General features: G+C 43.0%; 2 protein-coding genes across 7 annotated transcripts in view; one reads left to right on the top strand and one right to left on the bottom strand.

Moving 5' to 3' along the window:
- Positions 1–9,666, bottom strand: part of SUCO (SUN domain containing ossification factor) — a 115,245-nt gene extending 105,579 nt beyond the window's left edge. For 2 of the 3 annotated variants that reach the window (XM_073643136.1, XM_073643137.1), the window contains exon 1: positions 9,228–9,663. In XM_073643136.1, the coding sequence (XP_073499237.1) occupies positions 9,228–9,277 (50 nt within the window). In that variant the 5' untranslated portion in view covers positions 9,278–9,663. Of the gene's footprint in view, positions 1–9,227 lie in introns of all 3 variants that reach the window. The other variant, XM_073643138.1, reaches the window with a different exon arrangement.
- PIGC (phosphatidylinositol glycan anchor biosynthesis class C) overlaps positions 9,232–16,657 on the top strand; it is a 52,908-nt gene continuing 45,482 nt past the window's right edge. The window contains exon 1 of one of the 4 annotated variants that reach the window (XM_073643142.1): positions 9,232–9,488. The gene's annotated coding sequence lies outside the window, so the exon portion shown is untranslated. Of the gene's footprint in view, positions 9,489–9,546; positions 9,668–9,731; positions 9,987–13,397; positions 13,548–16,657 lie in introns of those variants that run through there. The other 3 variants (XM_073643144.1, XM_073643143.1, XM_073643141.1) reach the window with 3 other exon arrangements.

The following is a 16,657-nucleotide window of genomic DNA, read 5'->3' as shown; positions in this document are numbered from 1 at the left end:
ATACACACACACACACACTATATAATGTACACACAGTATATACCGGACAGAGGTGTCAGTCCATACACACACACACACACACTATATAATGTACACACAGTATATACCGGACAGAGGTGTCAGTCCATACACACACACACACACACTATATAATGTACACACAGTATATACCGGACAGAGGTGTCAGTCCATACACACACACACTATATAATGTACACACAGTATATACCGGACAGAGGTGTCAGTCCATACACACACACACACACTATATAATGTACACACAGTATATACCGGACAGTGGTGTCAGTCCATACACACACACACACACTATATAATGTACACACAGTATATACCGGACAGAGGTGTCAGTCCATACACACACACACACTATATAATGTACACACAGTATATACCGGACAGAGGTGTCAGTCCATACACACACACACACACTATATAATGTACACACAGTATATACCGGACAGAGGTGTCAGTCCATACACACACACACACACTATATAATGTACACACAGTATATACCGGACAGAGGTGTCAGTCCATACACACACTATATAATGTACACACAGTATATACCGGACAGAGGTGTCAGTCCATACACACACTATATAATGTACACACAGTATATACCGGACAGAGGTGTCAGTCCATACACACACACACACACACTATATAATGTACACACAGTATATACCGGACAGAGGTGTCAGTCCATACACACACACACACACACACACACACACACTATATAATGTACACACAGTATATACCGGACAGAGGTGTCAGTCCATACACACACACACACACTATATAATGTACACACAGTATATACCGGACAGAGGTGTCAGTCCATACACACACACACACACTATATAATGTACACACAGTATATACCGGACAGAGGTGTCAGTCCATACACACACACACACACACTATATAATGTACACACAGTATATACCGGACAGAGGTGTCAGTCCATACACACACACTATATAATGTACACACAGTATATACCGGACAGAGGTGTCAGTCCATACACACACTATATAATGTACACACAGTATATACCGGACAGAGGTGTCAGTCCATACACACACTATATAATGTACACACAGTATATACCGGACAGAGGTGTCAGTCCATACACACACTATATAATGTACACACAGTATATACCGGACAGAGGTGTCAGTCCATACACACACTATATAATGTACACACAGTATATACCGGACAGAGGTGTCAGTCCATACACACACTATATAATGTACACACAGTATATACCGGACAGAGGTGTCAGTCCATACACACACTATATAATGTACACACAGTATATACCGGACAGAGGTGTCAGTCCATACACACACACACACACACTATATAATGTACACACAGTATATACCGGACAGAGGTGTCAGTCCATACACACACACACACACACTATATAATGTACACACAGTATATACCGGACAGAGGTGTCAGTCCATACACACACACACACTATATAATGTACACACAGTATATACCGGACAGAGGTGTCAGTCCATACACACACACACACACACTATATAATGTACACACAGTATATACCGGACAGAGGTGTCAGTCCATACACACACACACACACACTATATAATGTACACACAGTATATACCGGACAGAGGTGTCAGTCCATACACACACACACACACACTATATAATGTACACACAGTATATACCGGACAGAGGTGTCAGTCCATACACACACACACACACACTATATAATGTACACACAGTATATACCGGACAGAGGTGTCAGTCCATACACACACACACACACTATATAATGTACACACAGTATATACCGGACAGAGGTGTCAGTCCATACACACACACACACACTATATAATGTACACACAGTATATACCGGACAGAGGTGTCAGTCCATACACACACACACACACTATATAATGTACACACAGTATATACCGGACAGAGGTGTCAGTCCATACACACACACACACACTATATAATGTACACACAGTATATACCGGACAGAGGTGTCAGTCCATACACACACACACACACTATATAATGTACACACAGTATATACCGGACAGAGGTGTCAGTCCATACACACACACACACACTATATAATGTACACACAGTATATACCGGACAGAGGTGTCAGTCCATACACACACACACACACTATATAATGTACACACAGTATATACCGGACAGAGGTGTCAGTCCATACACACACACACACACTATATAATGTACACACAGTATATACCGGACAGAGGTGTCAGTCCATACACACACACACACACTATATAATGTACACACAGTATATACCGGACAGAGGTGTCAGTCCATACACACACACACACACTATATAATGTACACACAGTATATACCGGACAGAGGTGTCAGTCCATACACACACACACACACTATATAATGTACACACAGTATATACCGGACAGAGGTGTCAGTCCATACACACACACACACACTATATAATGTACACACAGTATATACCGGACAGAGGTGTCAGTCCATACACACACACACACTATATAATGTACACACAGTATATACCGGACAGAGGTGTCAGTCCATACACACACACACACTATATAATGTACACACAGTATATACCGGACAGAGGTGTCAGTCCATACACACACACACTATATAATGTACACACAGTATATACCGGACAGAGGTGTCAGTCCATACACACACACACTATATAATGTACACACAGTATATACCGGACAGAGGTGTCAGTCCATACACACACACTATATAATGTACACACAGTATATACCGGACAGAGGTGTCAGTCCATACACACACACTATATAATGTACACACAGTATATACCGGACAGAGGTGTCAGTCCATACACACACACTATATAATGTACACACAGTATATACCGGACAGAGGTGTCAGTCCATACACACACACTATATAATGTACACACACACTATATAATGTACACACAGTATATACCGGACAGAGGTGTCAGTCCATACACACACACTATATAATGTACACACAGTATATACCGGACAGAGGTGTCAGTCCATACACACACACTATATAATGTACACACAGTATATACCGGACAGAGGTGTCAGTCCATACACACACACTATATAATGTACACACAGTATATACCGGACAGAGGTGTCAGTCCATACACACACACTATATAATGTACACACAGTATATACCGGACAGAGGTGTCAGTCCATACACACACACTATATAATGTACACACAGTATATACCGGACAGAGGTGTCAGTCCATACACACACACTATATAATGTACACACAGTATATACCGGACAGAGGTGTCAGTCCATACACACACACTATATAATGTACACACAGTATATACCGGACAGAGGTGTCAGTCCATACACACACACTATATAATGTACACACAGTATATACCGTACAGAGGTGTCAGTCCATACACACACACTATATAATGTACACACAGTATATACCGTACAGAGGTGTCAGTCCATACACACACTATATAATGTACACACAGTATATACCGTACAGAGGTGTCAGTCCATACACACACTATATACCGTACAGAGGTGTCAGTCCATACACACACTATATAATGTACACACAGTATATACCGTACAGAGGTGTCAGTCCATACACACACTATATAATGTACACACAGTATATACCGTACAGAGGTGCCAGTCCATACACACACTATATAATGTACACACAGTATATACCGTACAGAGGTGCCAGTCCATACACACAGTATATACCGTACAGAGGTGCCAGTCCATACACACACTATATAATGTACACACAGTATATACCGTACAGAGGTGCCAGTCCATACACACACTATATACCGTACAGAGGTGCCAGTCCATACACACACTATATAATGTACACACAGTATATACCGGACAGAGGTGTCAGTCCATACACACTATATAATGTACACACAGTATATACCGGACAGAGGTGTCAGTCCATACACACAGTATATACAGTACAGAGGTGTCAGTCCATACACACACTATATAATGTACACACAGTATATACCGGACAGAGGTGTCAGTCCATACACACACTATATAATGTACACACAGTATATACCGGACAGAGGTGTCAGTCCATACACACACTATATAATGTACACACAGTATATACCGGACAGAGGTGTCAGTCCATACACACACTATATAATGTACACACAGTATATACCGGACAGAGGTGTCAGTCCATACACACACTATATAATGTACACACAGTATATACCGGACAGAGGTGTCAGTCCATACACACTATATAATGTACTCACAGTATATACCGGACAGAGGTGTCAGTCCATACACACACACTATATAATGTACACACAGTATATACCGGACAGAGGTGTCAGTCCATACACACACACTATATAATGTACACACAGTATATACCGGACAGAGGTGTCAGTCCATACACACACACTATATAATGTACACACAGTATATACCGGACAGAGGTGTCAGTCCATACACACACTATATAATGTACACACAGTATATACCGTACAGAGGTGTCAGTCCATACACACACTATATACCGTACAGAGGTGTCAGTCCATACACACACTATATAATGTACACACAGTATATACCGTACAGAGGTGTCAGTCCATACACACACTATATAATGTACACACAGTATATACCGTACAGAGGTGCCAGTCCATACACACACTATATAATGTACACACAGTATATACCGTACAGAGGTGCCAGTCCATACACACAGTATATACCGTACAGAGGTGCCAGTCCATACACACACTATATAATGTACACACAGTATATACCGTACAGAGGTGCCAGTCCATACACACACTATATAATGTACACACAGTATATACCGTACAGAGGTGCCAGTCCATACACACACTATATAATGTACACACAGTATATACCGGACAGAGGTGTCAGTCCATACACACTATATAATGTACACACAGTATATACCGGACAGAGGTGTCAGTCCATACACACAGTATATACAGTACAGAGGTGTCAGTCCATACACACACTATATAATGTACACACAGTATATACCGGACAGAGGTGTCAGTCCATACACACACTATATAATGTACACACAGTATATACCGGACAGAGGTGTCAGTCCATACACACACTATATAATGTACACACAGTATATACCGGACAGAGGTGTCAGTCCATACACACACTATATAATGTACACACAGTATATACCGGACAGAGGTGTCAGTCCATACACACACTATATAATGTACACACAGTATATACCGGACAGAGGTGTCAGTCCATACACACTATATAATGTACTCACAGTATATACCGGACAGAGGTGTCAGTCCATACACACACACTATATAATGTACACACAGTATATACCGGACAGAGGTGTCAGTCCATACACACACACTATATAATGTACACACAGTATATACCGGACAGAGGTGTCAGTCCATACACACACACTATATAATGTACACACAGTATATACCGGACAGAGGTGTCAGTCCATACACACACTATATAATGTACACACAGTATATACCGGACAGAGGTGTCAGTCCATACACACACTATATAATGTACACACAGTATATACCGGACAGAGGTGTCAGTCCATACACACACTATATAATGTACACACAGTATATACCGGACAGAGGTGTCAGTCCATACACACACACTATATAATGTACACACAGTATATACCGGACAGAGGTGTCAGTCCATACACACACTATATAATGTACACACAGTATATACCGGACAGAGGTGTCAGTCCATACACACACTATATAATGTACACACAGTATATACCGGACAGAGGTGTCAGTCCATACACACACTATATAATGTACACACAGTATATACCGGACAGAGGTGTCAGTCCATACACACACTATATAATGTACACACAGTATATACCGGACAGAGGTGTCAGTCCATACACACACTATATAATGTACACACAGTATATACCGGACAGAGGTGTCAGTCCATACACACACTATATAATGTACACACAGTATATACCGGACAGAGGTGTCAGTCCATACACACACTATATAATGTACACACAGTATATACCGGACAGAGGTGTCAGTCCATACACACACTATATAATGTACACACAGTATATACCGGACAGAGGTGTCAGTCCATACACACACTATATAATGTACACACAGTATATACCGTACAGAGGTGTCAGTCCATACACACACTATATAATGTACACACAGTATATACCGTACAGAGGTGTCAGTCCATACACACACTATATAATGTACACACAGTATATACCGTACAGAGGTGTCAGTCCATACACACACTATATAATGTACACACAGTATATACCGTACAGAGGTGTCAGTCCATACACACACTATATAATGTACACACAGTATATACCGTACAGAGGTGTCAGTCCATACACACACTATATAATGTACACACAGTATATACCGTACAGAGGTGTCAGTCCATACACACACTATATAATGTACACACAGTATATACCGGACAGAGGTGTCAGTCCATACACACTATATAATGTACACACAGTATATACCGGACAGAGGTGTCAGTCCTTACACACACTATATAATGTACACACAGTATATACCGGACAGAGGTGTCAGTCCATACACACTATATAATGTACACACAGTATATACCGGACAGAGGTGTCAGTCCTTACACACACTATATAATGTACACACAGTATATACCGGACAGAGGTGTCAGTCCATACACACTATATAATGTACACACAGTATATACCGTACAGAGGTGCCAGTCTATACACACACTATATAATGTACACACAGTATATACAGTACAGAGGTGTCAGTCCATACACACACACTATATAATGTACACACAGTATATACCGGACAGAGGTGTCAGTCCATACACACACACTATATACCGGACAGAGGTGTCAGTCCATACACACACTATATAATGTACACACAGTATATACCGTACAGAGGTGTCAGTCCATACACACACACTATATAATGTACACACAGTATATACCGTACAGAGGTGTCAGTCCATACACACACACTATATAATGTACACACAGTATATACCGTACAGAGGTGTCAGTCCATACACACACACTATATAATGTACACACAGTATATACCGTACAGAGGTGTCAGTCCATACACACACACTATATAATGTACACACAGTATATACCGTACAGAGGTGTCAGTCCATACACACACACTATATAATGTACACACAGTATATACCGTACAGAGGTGTCAGTCCATACACACACTATATAATGTACACACAGTATATACCGTACAGAGGTGTCAGTCCATACACACACTATATAATGTACACACAGTATATACCGTACAGAGGTGTCAGTCCATACACACACTATATAATGTACACACAGTATATACCGTACAGAGGTGTCAGTCCATACACACACTATATAATGTACACACAGTATATACCGGACAGAGGTGTCAGTCCATACACACACTATATAATGTACACACAGTATATACCGGACAGAGGTGTCAGTCCATACACACACACTATATAATGTACACACAGTATATACCGTACAGAGGTGTCAGTCCATACACACTATATAATGTACACACAGTATATACCGGACAGAGATGTCAGTCCATACACACACACTATATAATGTACACACAGTATATACCGTACAGAGGTGTCAGTCCATACACACACTATATAATGTACACACAGTATATACCGTACAGAGGTGTCAGTCCATACACACACTATATAATGTACACACAGTATATACCGGACAGAGGTGTCAGTCCATACACACACTATATAATGTACACACAGTATATACCGGACAGAGGTGTCAGTCCATACACACACTATATAATGTACACACAGTATATACAGTACAGAGGTGTCAGTCCATACACACACTATATAATGTACACACAGTATATACAGTACAGAGGTGTCAGTCCATACACACACTATATAATGTACACACAGTATATACCGTACAGAGGTGCCAGTCCATACACACACTATATAATGTACACACAGTATATACCGTACAGAGGTGCCAGTCTATACACACTATATAATGTACACACAGTATATACCGTACAGAGGTGTCAGTCCATACACACACTATATAATGTACACACAGTATATACCGTACAGAGGTGTCAGTCCATACACACACTATATAATGTACACACAGTATATACCGTACAGAGGTGTCAGTCCATACACACACTATATAATGTACACACAGTATATACCGTACAGAGGTGTCAGTCCATACACACACTATATAATGTACACACAGTATATACCGTACAGAGGTGTCAGTCCACACACACACTATATAATGTACACACAGTATATACCGTACAGAGGTGTCAGTCCACACACACACTATATAATGTACACACAGTATATACCGGACAGAGGTGCCAGTCTATACACACACTATATAATGTACACACAGTATATACCGGACAGAGGTGCCAGTCTATACACACACTATATAATGTACACACAGTATATACCGGACAGAGGTGCCAGTCTATACACACACACACACACTATATAATGTACACACAGTATATACCGGACAGAGGTGTCAGTCCATACACACACACACACACTATATAATGTACACACAGTATATACCGGACAGAGGTGTCAGTCCATACACACTATATAATGTACACACAGTATATACCGGACAGAGGTGCCAGTCTATACACACACTATATACCGTACAGAGGTGTCAGTCCACACACACTATATAATGTACAGAGGGGAGTGTCAGTCTATACACACACACACTATATAATGTACAGAGGGGAGTGTCAGTCTATACACACACACACTATATAATGTACAGAGGGGAGTGTCAGTCTATACACACACACACTATATAATGTACACACAGTATATACCGTACAGAGGTGTCAGTCTATACACACACTATATACCGTACAGAGGTGTCAGTCCACACACACTATATAATGTACAGAGGGGAGTGTCAGTCTATACACACACACACTATATAATGTACAGAGGGGAGTGTCAGCCCGTACACCCGGTGACACATGCCCTCCTCCTCCCGCACATGGCGCCCCGTGTCCCCGTCTCACCATAGCAGGCAGAGGAGGAGCAGGCAGCAGAGCACCACGAGCCGCTTCATCTCTCCCGGGCGCCCCCTCGCATCCTCCCCGTCATGTCCCCAGTACACACGACTTCAGGCCGCCGCTGTGATACCGGGGTCTCCTCAGCGATCAGCGGCGGCTCCGCCTCACTCAGCACACCACGTGATCACACGGCCAACGCGGCCGTTACCCACAGCCGGCGCCTCCACAGTTACATCCAGCTGAGGTGGAAGCGGCCGCGTCACTAAGGTCAGTGCAAGCAAATCAGAAGCCAGCCTGTATGTCCTCCCCCACCCTCTGCACACGTATTGGTTTGCTCCAGAAAGGGGCGGTGCACACTTTCCCAACAACAGCTCTTGTGTGGTGCTGGAAGCGCTTCCGCTCTACGTGCCTCCGGCAGTGACAGGGTTACTCATCCGTCACCAGAGGTGAGAGGAGCCTCCGGCACTGAGTCACAGGCAGGTTGCGAGGGGGAGGAGCCGCGCGGCGGTACCGCCCCTTCTGCATTTATACATAAAATCTACATGCTATACCTTGAGCAGAGGAGGCGTGCCTACTACCAACCAATCAGAAATCAACTTTCATTTCTCGGAAACCGTTCACACAATGAAAGCAGCAGCCTGATTGGCAGTTACAGAGCTTTCCTTACTATTTCCTCCTATCACTGTACACATCCTATCCACAGAGCGCAGTCCTCAGGCGGTGATGTCAACATGACCTGTATGATGAAGTAATATAAAACCGCTGGTAAGTACACACAGTAGGCCTGCAGCGAGTGGTAAGGGACACCATACGCCCTGTACAAATGAAGTAGGGAATTAGTTGGTGTCCACCGCGCCGGTGCACTGAGGCCAGGGAGTAATGACAAGAGGAATAGTGTAATTAAAAACTGTTTATTTGATAAATATTTAAACTCAATTGGAAGTGGTAACATTGTAGAGAAATATTCGATATATTGTGTCTCAAGGCTGGGAGCTCCAAGGTTTGTAGAGGTAATGCGACTTCTAGAGGATCTTAGGGGTTATGAGGACATTTTTTCCTGTATAGTCTCATTTTTAGTGCCTAATCTTCTATCCTAGTCTCTACAGGACATCTAATTTTGAGCCCTAACACCATATCTGGCCCCCCAAAACACCTGGACTGCAGATAGAAACCATCAAAATCTACTGAACCAGATTAACCTTAGGTTTTATGATAAATTAATAGACGTTAGTCCTTTACAATATATCACTGACTCCAGTCTAGTTATCAGCACTCCTTGACGAAAGACGTACCCCGCATCTCTCCAATACATCACAACCAGTCGCTCTAACCTTAACCTTGGCCTCAGGTAGAGACTGACCATCGCCAATCACCCAACCCTGAACAGCCATTTCATACCATTTTTTAACAGGTTCTATATTCATATATTTATAGGTACCCGTGGGCTCTGTTTCCTCATAACCCCTTAGATCCTCTAGAAGTCGCATTACCTCTACAAACCTTGGAGCTCTCAGCCTTGAGCCACAATATATCGAATCTTTCTCTACAATTTTACCACTTCCAATTGAGTTTTTTAAAATATTTATCAAATAAACATTTTTTTAATTACACTATTCTTCTCGTTAATTTCTGGCCTCAGTGGACCAGCGCGGTGGACACCAACTAATGACCTGTATGATGTCACCTCCAAACCACACAGTGCAGAACCACCTCAAGAATTAGTGGTAATATCACATTCCTTTTTGTCTGTGAGGTCCAAAATGTTCATGTAAATGTATTAGGTGAGGGTTACAAGTAGTGGCCTGGGGTGGACATAGCATGGGTGCAACCTGTGTAGCCATTCAGGGGCTCAGGAGGATAGGGGGCCACTACCACCTCTAGAGCAGGAGGAGCTGTGCATTGTGAGGAGCTATAGACTGCAGAGGCCCATATACTATTCTTACACAGGCCCTCCTCTGTCTGTGTCCTCTCTTGGTTTAGGGCACATTCACACTGTTTTTCAGGTGTTTCTTCAGTGGGACTTTTAACCGCTTCAGGTCTCCAAAGATGCCAATTGGTTTTGAGAAGACACTGCTCCGTCTTCAGGTGTTTTCCACTTGTTAGAGGCTCCATACTATACAATAGAAGTCAATGAAGATGCCTCAAAAACACCCGTCTCTTTTGTGGGTGTAATGTGGAGATTTCCACATCAGCCACGCCTGCATTTTACTCACTGCTAGTGATGAGCGAGCATGCTAGTTGAGATTTCCCAGCATGCTCGGGTGTTTTCTGAGTATCTTCAGCGCTTGGGTGTTATGTTTGAGTCACTCCGTGCTCATGATTTGCAATTGTTTGACAGCTTTAATACATGTGAGGAATGCTTGTTTCTTAGGCATTCCTCACATGTATTAAAGCTGTCAAAACAGTCGCAAATCATGAGAACGGAGTGACTAAAACATAACACCGAGCACGCTCAAGATACTCGGCGAGCATCCGAGCATGCTCGCCAAAAGGGTTAACAGAACATACTCGCTCATCACTACTCACTGCCTAAAGGACTTAAAAAAAAGGCCAAAAATTGCACCAAAAACACTACAATAAAAAACGTTATAAAAATGCAAGAAAAACACCCCAACAAATGCTTATGAAAAACCAAACAAAAACATTAAACTGCTCCACCGAACTGAATAATAGGAGCTGAGTTCAGCAGTGCAGCATAGGGAAGAGTCACACGGCCATAAACGGACATAGATAGGAATGCAAAGCTCGGACTGGTCGGCGGCTCTCCAGCTTCATGTACTTCTGTGATCAGGAGAGCCGCTGGCCAGTCTGAACATTGCGTTGCAATCCCCAGCCGAGTTATATGGCTGTCTGACTCTTTCCTTACGTTCATTGGTTTACAGCCTTCATGTGCTAATAACACCTGATTATTGGGGTGTCTGCTAGGAATAGGTCTTCAGTATCACATGACCAGACAAATACTGAAAATAAAAATATTTTCAGTATTGGCTGAAGTGTCCCTACTCAGTGGATGGGGGATAACTTCCTGATAGCTGGGGGCCCGACTGCTGGGACTCCCATCAATTCCAAGATGATCCCCATGTGAACAGAGCAGTGGTCGATCGTAAACACCGCAGCGGTCGATCGTACTCGCCGCAGCTGGTCGATTGTACCAGGGCTGTGGAGTCGGAGGCCATTTTGGTGAAGTCAGAGTCGGTATAAAATGTACCGACTCCAACTCCTAATATATATAATAAATTGGGTACAGTAGTTCAATGCAGTTTGTGGGGAATATTTTTTCATAAGAATTTGGGAAAGTTATGAAATGTCCTATAAATGTCTGTCCTATTCCTGATCTAAGGGTCTAGACTTTTAGCGGAGATGAATCTGTTCTACAGTAAATTTATCACTTAAACATGAGCCGTGTATGAGGGAGTCGGAGTCATGGAGTCACGGAAATTGAGGAGTCGGAGGTTTGGCTTACCGACTCCACAACCCTGGATCGTACACATTGCAGCTGTCGATCGTACACACCAGCGCTCTATTTCATCTTAATAGAACCCCCACAGATAGCCAAGCACTACGCTCGCCTGATCAGCCTTCCCCTAAGAATAAATGGAGTGGCGGTGTACATGACTGACAGCTGCTCCATTCACAGGGGATCTTCTTGGTGGGAGTCCCTGCAGTCGGCCCCCCCAGTGATCAGGATGTTATCTCCTATCCTATGCATAGTGAATAACTTCCAAGCTGGAGAATACCCCTATAATTAACCATTTAATGCCCCAAATGGGAACACATAAAGGCTCTCCTGCTGCGGAGCTCATGAAATCAGAGATCTGCACGACCAGCACCTATTGTGCACCTGTCCGGCAGCTCTCCATGTGACGTCATCCTGATGTGGACGTCACCTTGGCCCCAATGACCCCTCAGCCACCGTCGCCCCACATTAGCCACTTTAGTCAGGGTTTCCAGCAACACTGCCCCTTTGCTGCTCCGGTTCTCTGTATTGCCCAGTAATGTCATGGTAGCGGCTCTGGAACACGACCCCAGGAGTGTGTATACACATTGCACACAGCTGTGAGGCAGCACCCTGTACACACCAGTGCGTTTTCTCCATGCTCACACGTTTATGCACAGGGCGGGTAGTGATCACGTGTACCGCACACTGTCACATAGCGTCACCCTGTGAGCACCACACAGTGCAGCCTATCTGGTTGGCTTCTTCCTGTGACAGGAGTCACATGACACACAAGGCATGCTGGGAGCTGTAGTGTAGTGCAGACGCTCTTCTGGGCTCCTGGGCACAAGCGTTTTATTGACACATGGCGACATCGCTGCTCCACAGAGGTAAGGCCGCGCAGGCTCATGGGAAGGCGCAGGCTGCGGTACCGGTGACATGCCTGTGATCTGTGGCAGATGGACATGAGCTCGCTATCAGTCATAACTCGTAATCGCTGGCGGCATTTCCTGCAGGCACGTAGAGGACAGCTCGGGGGCTTTCTGCAGGCGCGCCCCTCTGACGTAGAGGGTGGTTGCTTAGCAACTGGGTAACGCTCTACACGGAGCAGTTGTAACTGTGCTGCAGTGCTGAGAGTCAGCCGTGGAGACCCCAACGGTGTATTACACCAACCACCAATACATGTGTGATAACACTACCGGGGTCACCGTGTAATAATAACACTACCGGGGTCACCGTGTAATAATAACACTACAGGGGTCACCGTGTAATAATAACACTACAGGGGTCACCGTGTAATAATAACACTACAGGGGTCACCGTGTAATAATAACACTACCGGGGTCACCGTGTAATAATAACACTACAGGGGTCACCGTGTAATAATAACACTACAGGGGTCACCGTGTAATAATAACACTACAGGGGTCACCGTGTAATAATAACACTACCGGGGTCACCGTGTAATAATAACACTACCGGGGTCACCGTGTAATAATAACACTACAGGGGTCACCGTGTAATAATAACACTACAGGGGTCACCGTGTAATAATAACACTACAGGGGTCACCGTGTAATAATAACACTACAGGGGTTACCGTGTAATAATAACACTACCGGGGTCACCGTGTAATAATAACACTACCGGGGTCACCGTGTAATAATAACACTACAGGGGTCACCGTGTAATAATAACACTACCGGGGTTACCGTGTAATAATAACACTACAGGGGTTACCGTGTAATAATAACACTACCGGGGTCACCGTGTAATAATAACACTACAGGGGTCACCGTGTAATAACACTACAGGGGTCACCGTGTAATAACATTACAGTGGTCACCGTGTAATAACACTACTGGGGTCACCGTGTAATAATAACACTACAGAGGTCACCGTCTAATAATAACACTACAGGGGTCACCATGTAATAACAACACTACAGGAGTCACCATGTAATAATAATACTACAGGGGTTACCGTGTAGTAATAACACTACAGGGGTTACCGTGTAATAATAACACTACAGGGGTCACCGTGTAATAATAACACTACCGGGGTCACCGTGTAATAACACTACAGGGGTCACCGTTTAATAACATTACAGTGGTCACTGTGTAATAACACTACAGGGGTCACCGTGTAATAATAACACTACAGGGATCACCGTCTAATAATAACACTACAGGGGTCACCATGTAATAAAAACAACACTACAGGAGTCACCATGTAATAATAACACTACAGGGGTTACCGTGTAATAATAACACTACAGGGGTCACCATGTAATAAGAACACTACAGGGGTCACCGTGTAATAATAACACTACAGGGGTCACCGTGTAATAACATTACAGTGGTCACCGTGTAACAGCACTACAGGGGTCACCGTGTAATAACACTACAGGGGTCACCGTGTAATAACACTACAGGAATCACCGTAATTATGTGTAATAATGAGAAATGACACAGGGAAAAGTATTGAACGTTCTTACTGAAATTTATTTAATACTTCGTATAAAAACCTATGTTGGTGATGACAGCTTCAAGACGCCTCCAGTATGGAGAAACTGGTCGCATGCATTGCTCAGGTGTGATTTTTTTTTCCACTTCTACCACACTAACCCGCTTCAAATTGGTTCCGTGGGCTCCTATGAACTCTGAGCTTTAGTTCCTTCCATAAATTTTCTATTAGATTCAGGTCAGGTGATTGTTGCAGCCATTCTAGCAGCTTTCTTTTTCTCTGAAAGTAATTGAGAGTTTCCTTGGCTGTGTGTTTGGGATCATTGTCTTGCTGAAATATCCACCCTCATTTCATCTTCATAATCCTGGTACAACCCCTGGCAAAAATTATGGAATCACCTTGCTCGGAGGATGTTCGTTCAGTTGTTTAATGTTGTTGAAAAAAAGCAGATCACAGACATGGCACAAAACTAAAGTCATTTCAAATGGCAACTTTAGGGCTTTAAGAAACACTAAAAGAAATCAAGATTAAAAATGTGGTACTCAGTAAGGGTAATTTTTTTCAGACCAAGCAGAGGGAAAAAATTATGGAATCACTCAATTCTGAGGAAAAAATTATGGAATCACCCTGTAAATTTTCATTTCCAAAACTAACACCTGCATCAAATTAGATCTGCTCGTTAGTCTGCATCTAAAAAGGAGTGATCACACCTTGGAGAGCTGTTGCACCAAGTGGACTGACATGAATCATGGCTCCAACACGAGAGATGTCAATTGTAACAAAGGAGAGGATTATGAAACTCTTAAAAGAAGGTAAATCATCACGCAATGTTGCAAAAGATGTTGGTTGTTCACAGTCAGCTGTGTCTAAAATCTGGACCAAATACAAACAACATGGGAAGGTTGTTAAAGGCAAACATACTGGTAGACCAAGGAAGACATCAAAGCGACAAGACCGGAAACTTAAAGCAATATGTCTCCAAAACAGGAAATGCACAACAAAACAAATGAGGAACGAATGGGAGGAAACTGGAGTCAATGTCTGTGACCGAACTGTAAGAAACCGCCTAAAGGAAATGGGATTTACATACAGAAAAGCTAAACATAAGCCATCACTAACACCTAAACAGAAAAAAACAAGGTTACAATGGGCTAAGGAAAAGCAATTGTGGACTGTGGATGACTGGATGAAAGTCATATTCAGTGATGAATCGCGAATCTGCATTGGGCAAGGTGATGATGCTGGAACTTTTGTTTGGTGCCGTTCCAATGAGATTTATAAAGTTGACTGCATGAAGAGAACATGAAAATTTCCACAGTCATTGATGATATGGGGCTGCATGTCAGGTAAAGGCACTGAGGAGATGGCTGTCATTACATCTTCCATAAATGCCCACGTTTACATTGATATTTTGGACAGTTTTCTTATCCCATCAATTGAAAGGATGTTTGGGGATGATGACATCATTTTTCAAGATGATAATGCATCCTACCGTAGAGCAAAAACTGTGAAAACATTCCTTGAAAGAAGACAC

This window comes from Phyllobates terribilis, unplaced genomic scaffold, assembly GCF_046119375.1.
Source record: "Phyllobates terribilis strain yellow unplaced genomic scaffold, ASM4611937v1 Scaffold_8__6_contigs__length_399053987, whole genome shotgun sequence".
NCBI lineage: Eukaryota > Metazoa > Chordata > Amphibia > Anura > Dendrobatidae > Phyllobates > Phyllobates terribilis.
The sequence above is the reverse complement of the archived record's forward strand: the minus strand, read 5'-3'. Positions and strand labels throughout refer to the sequence as shown.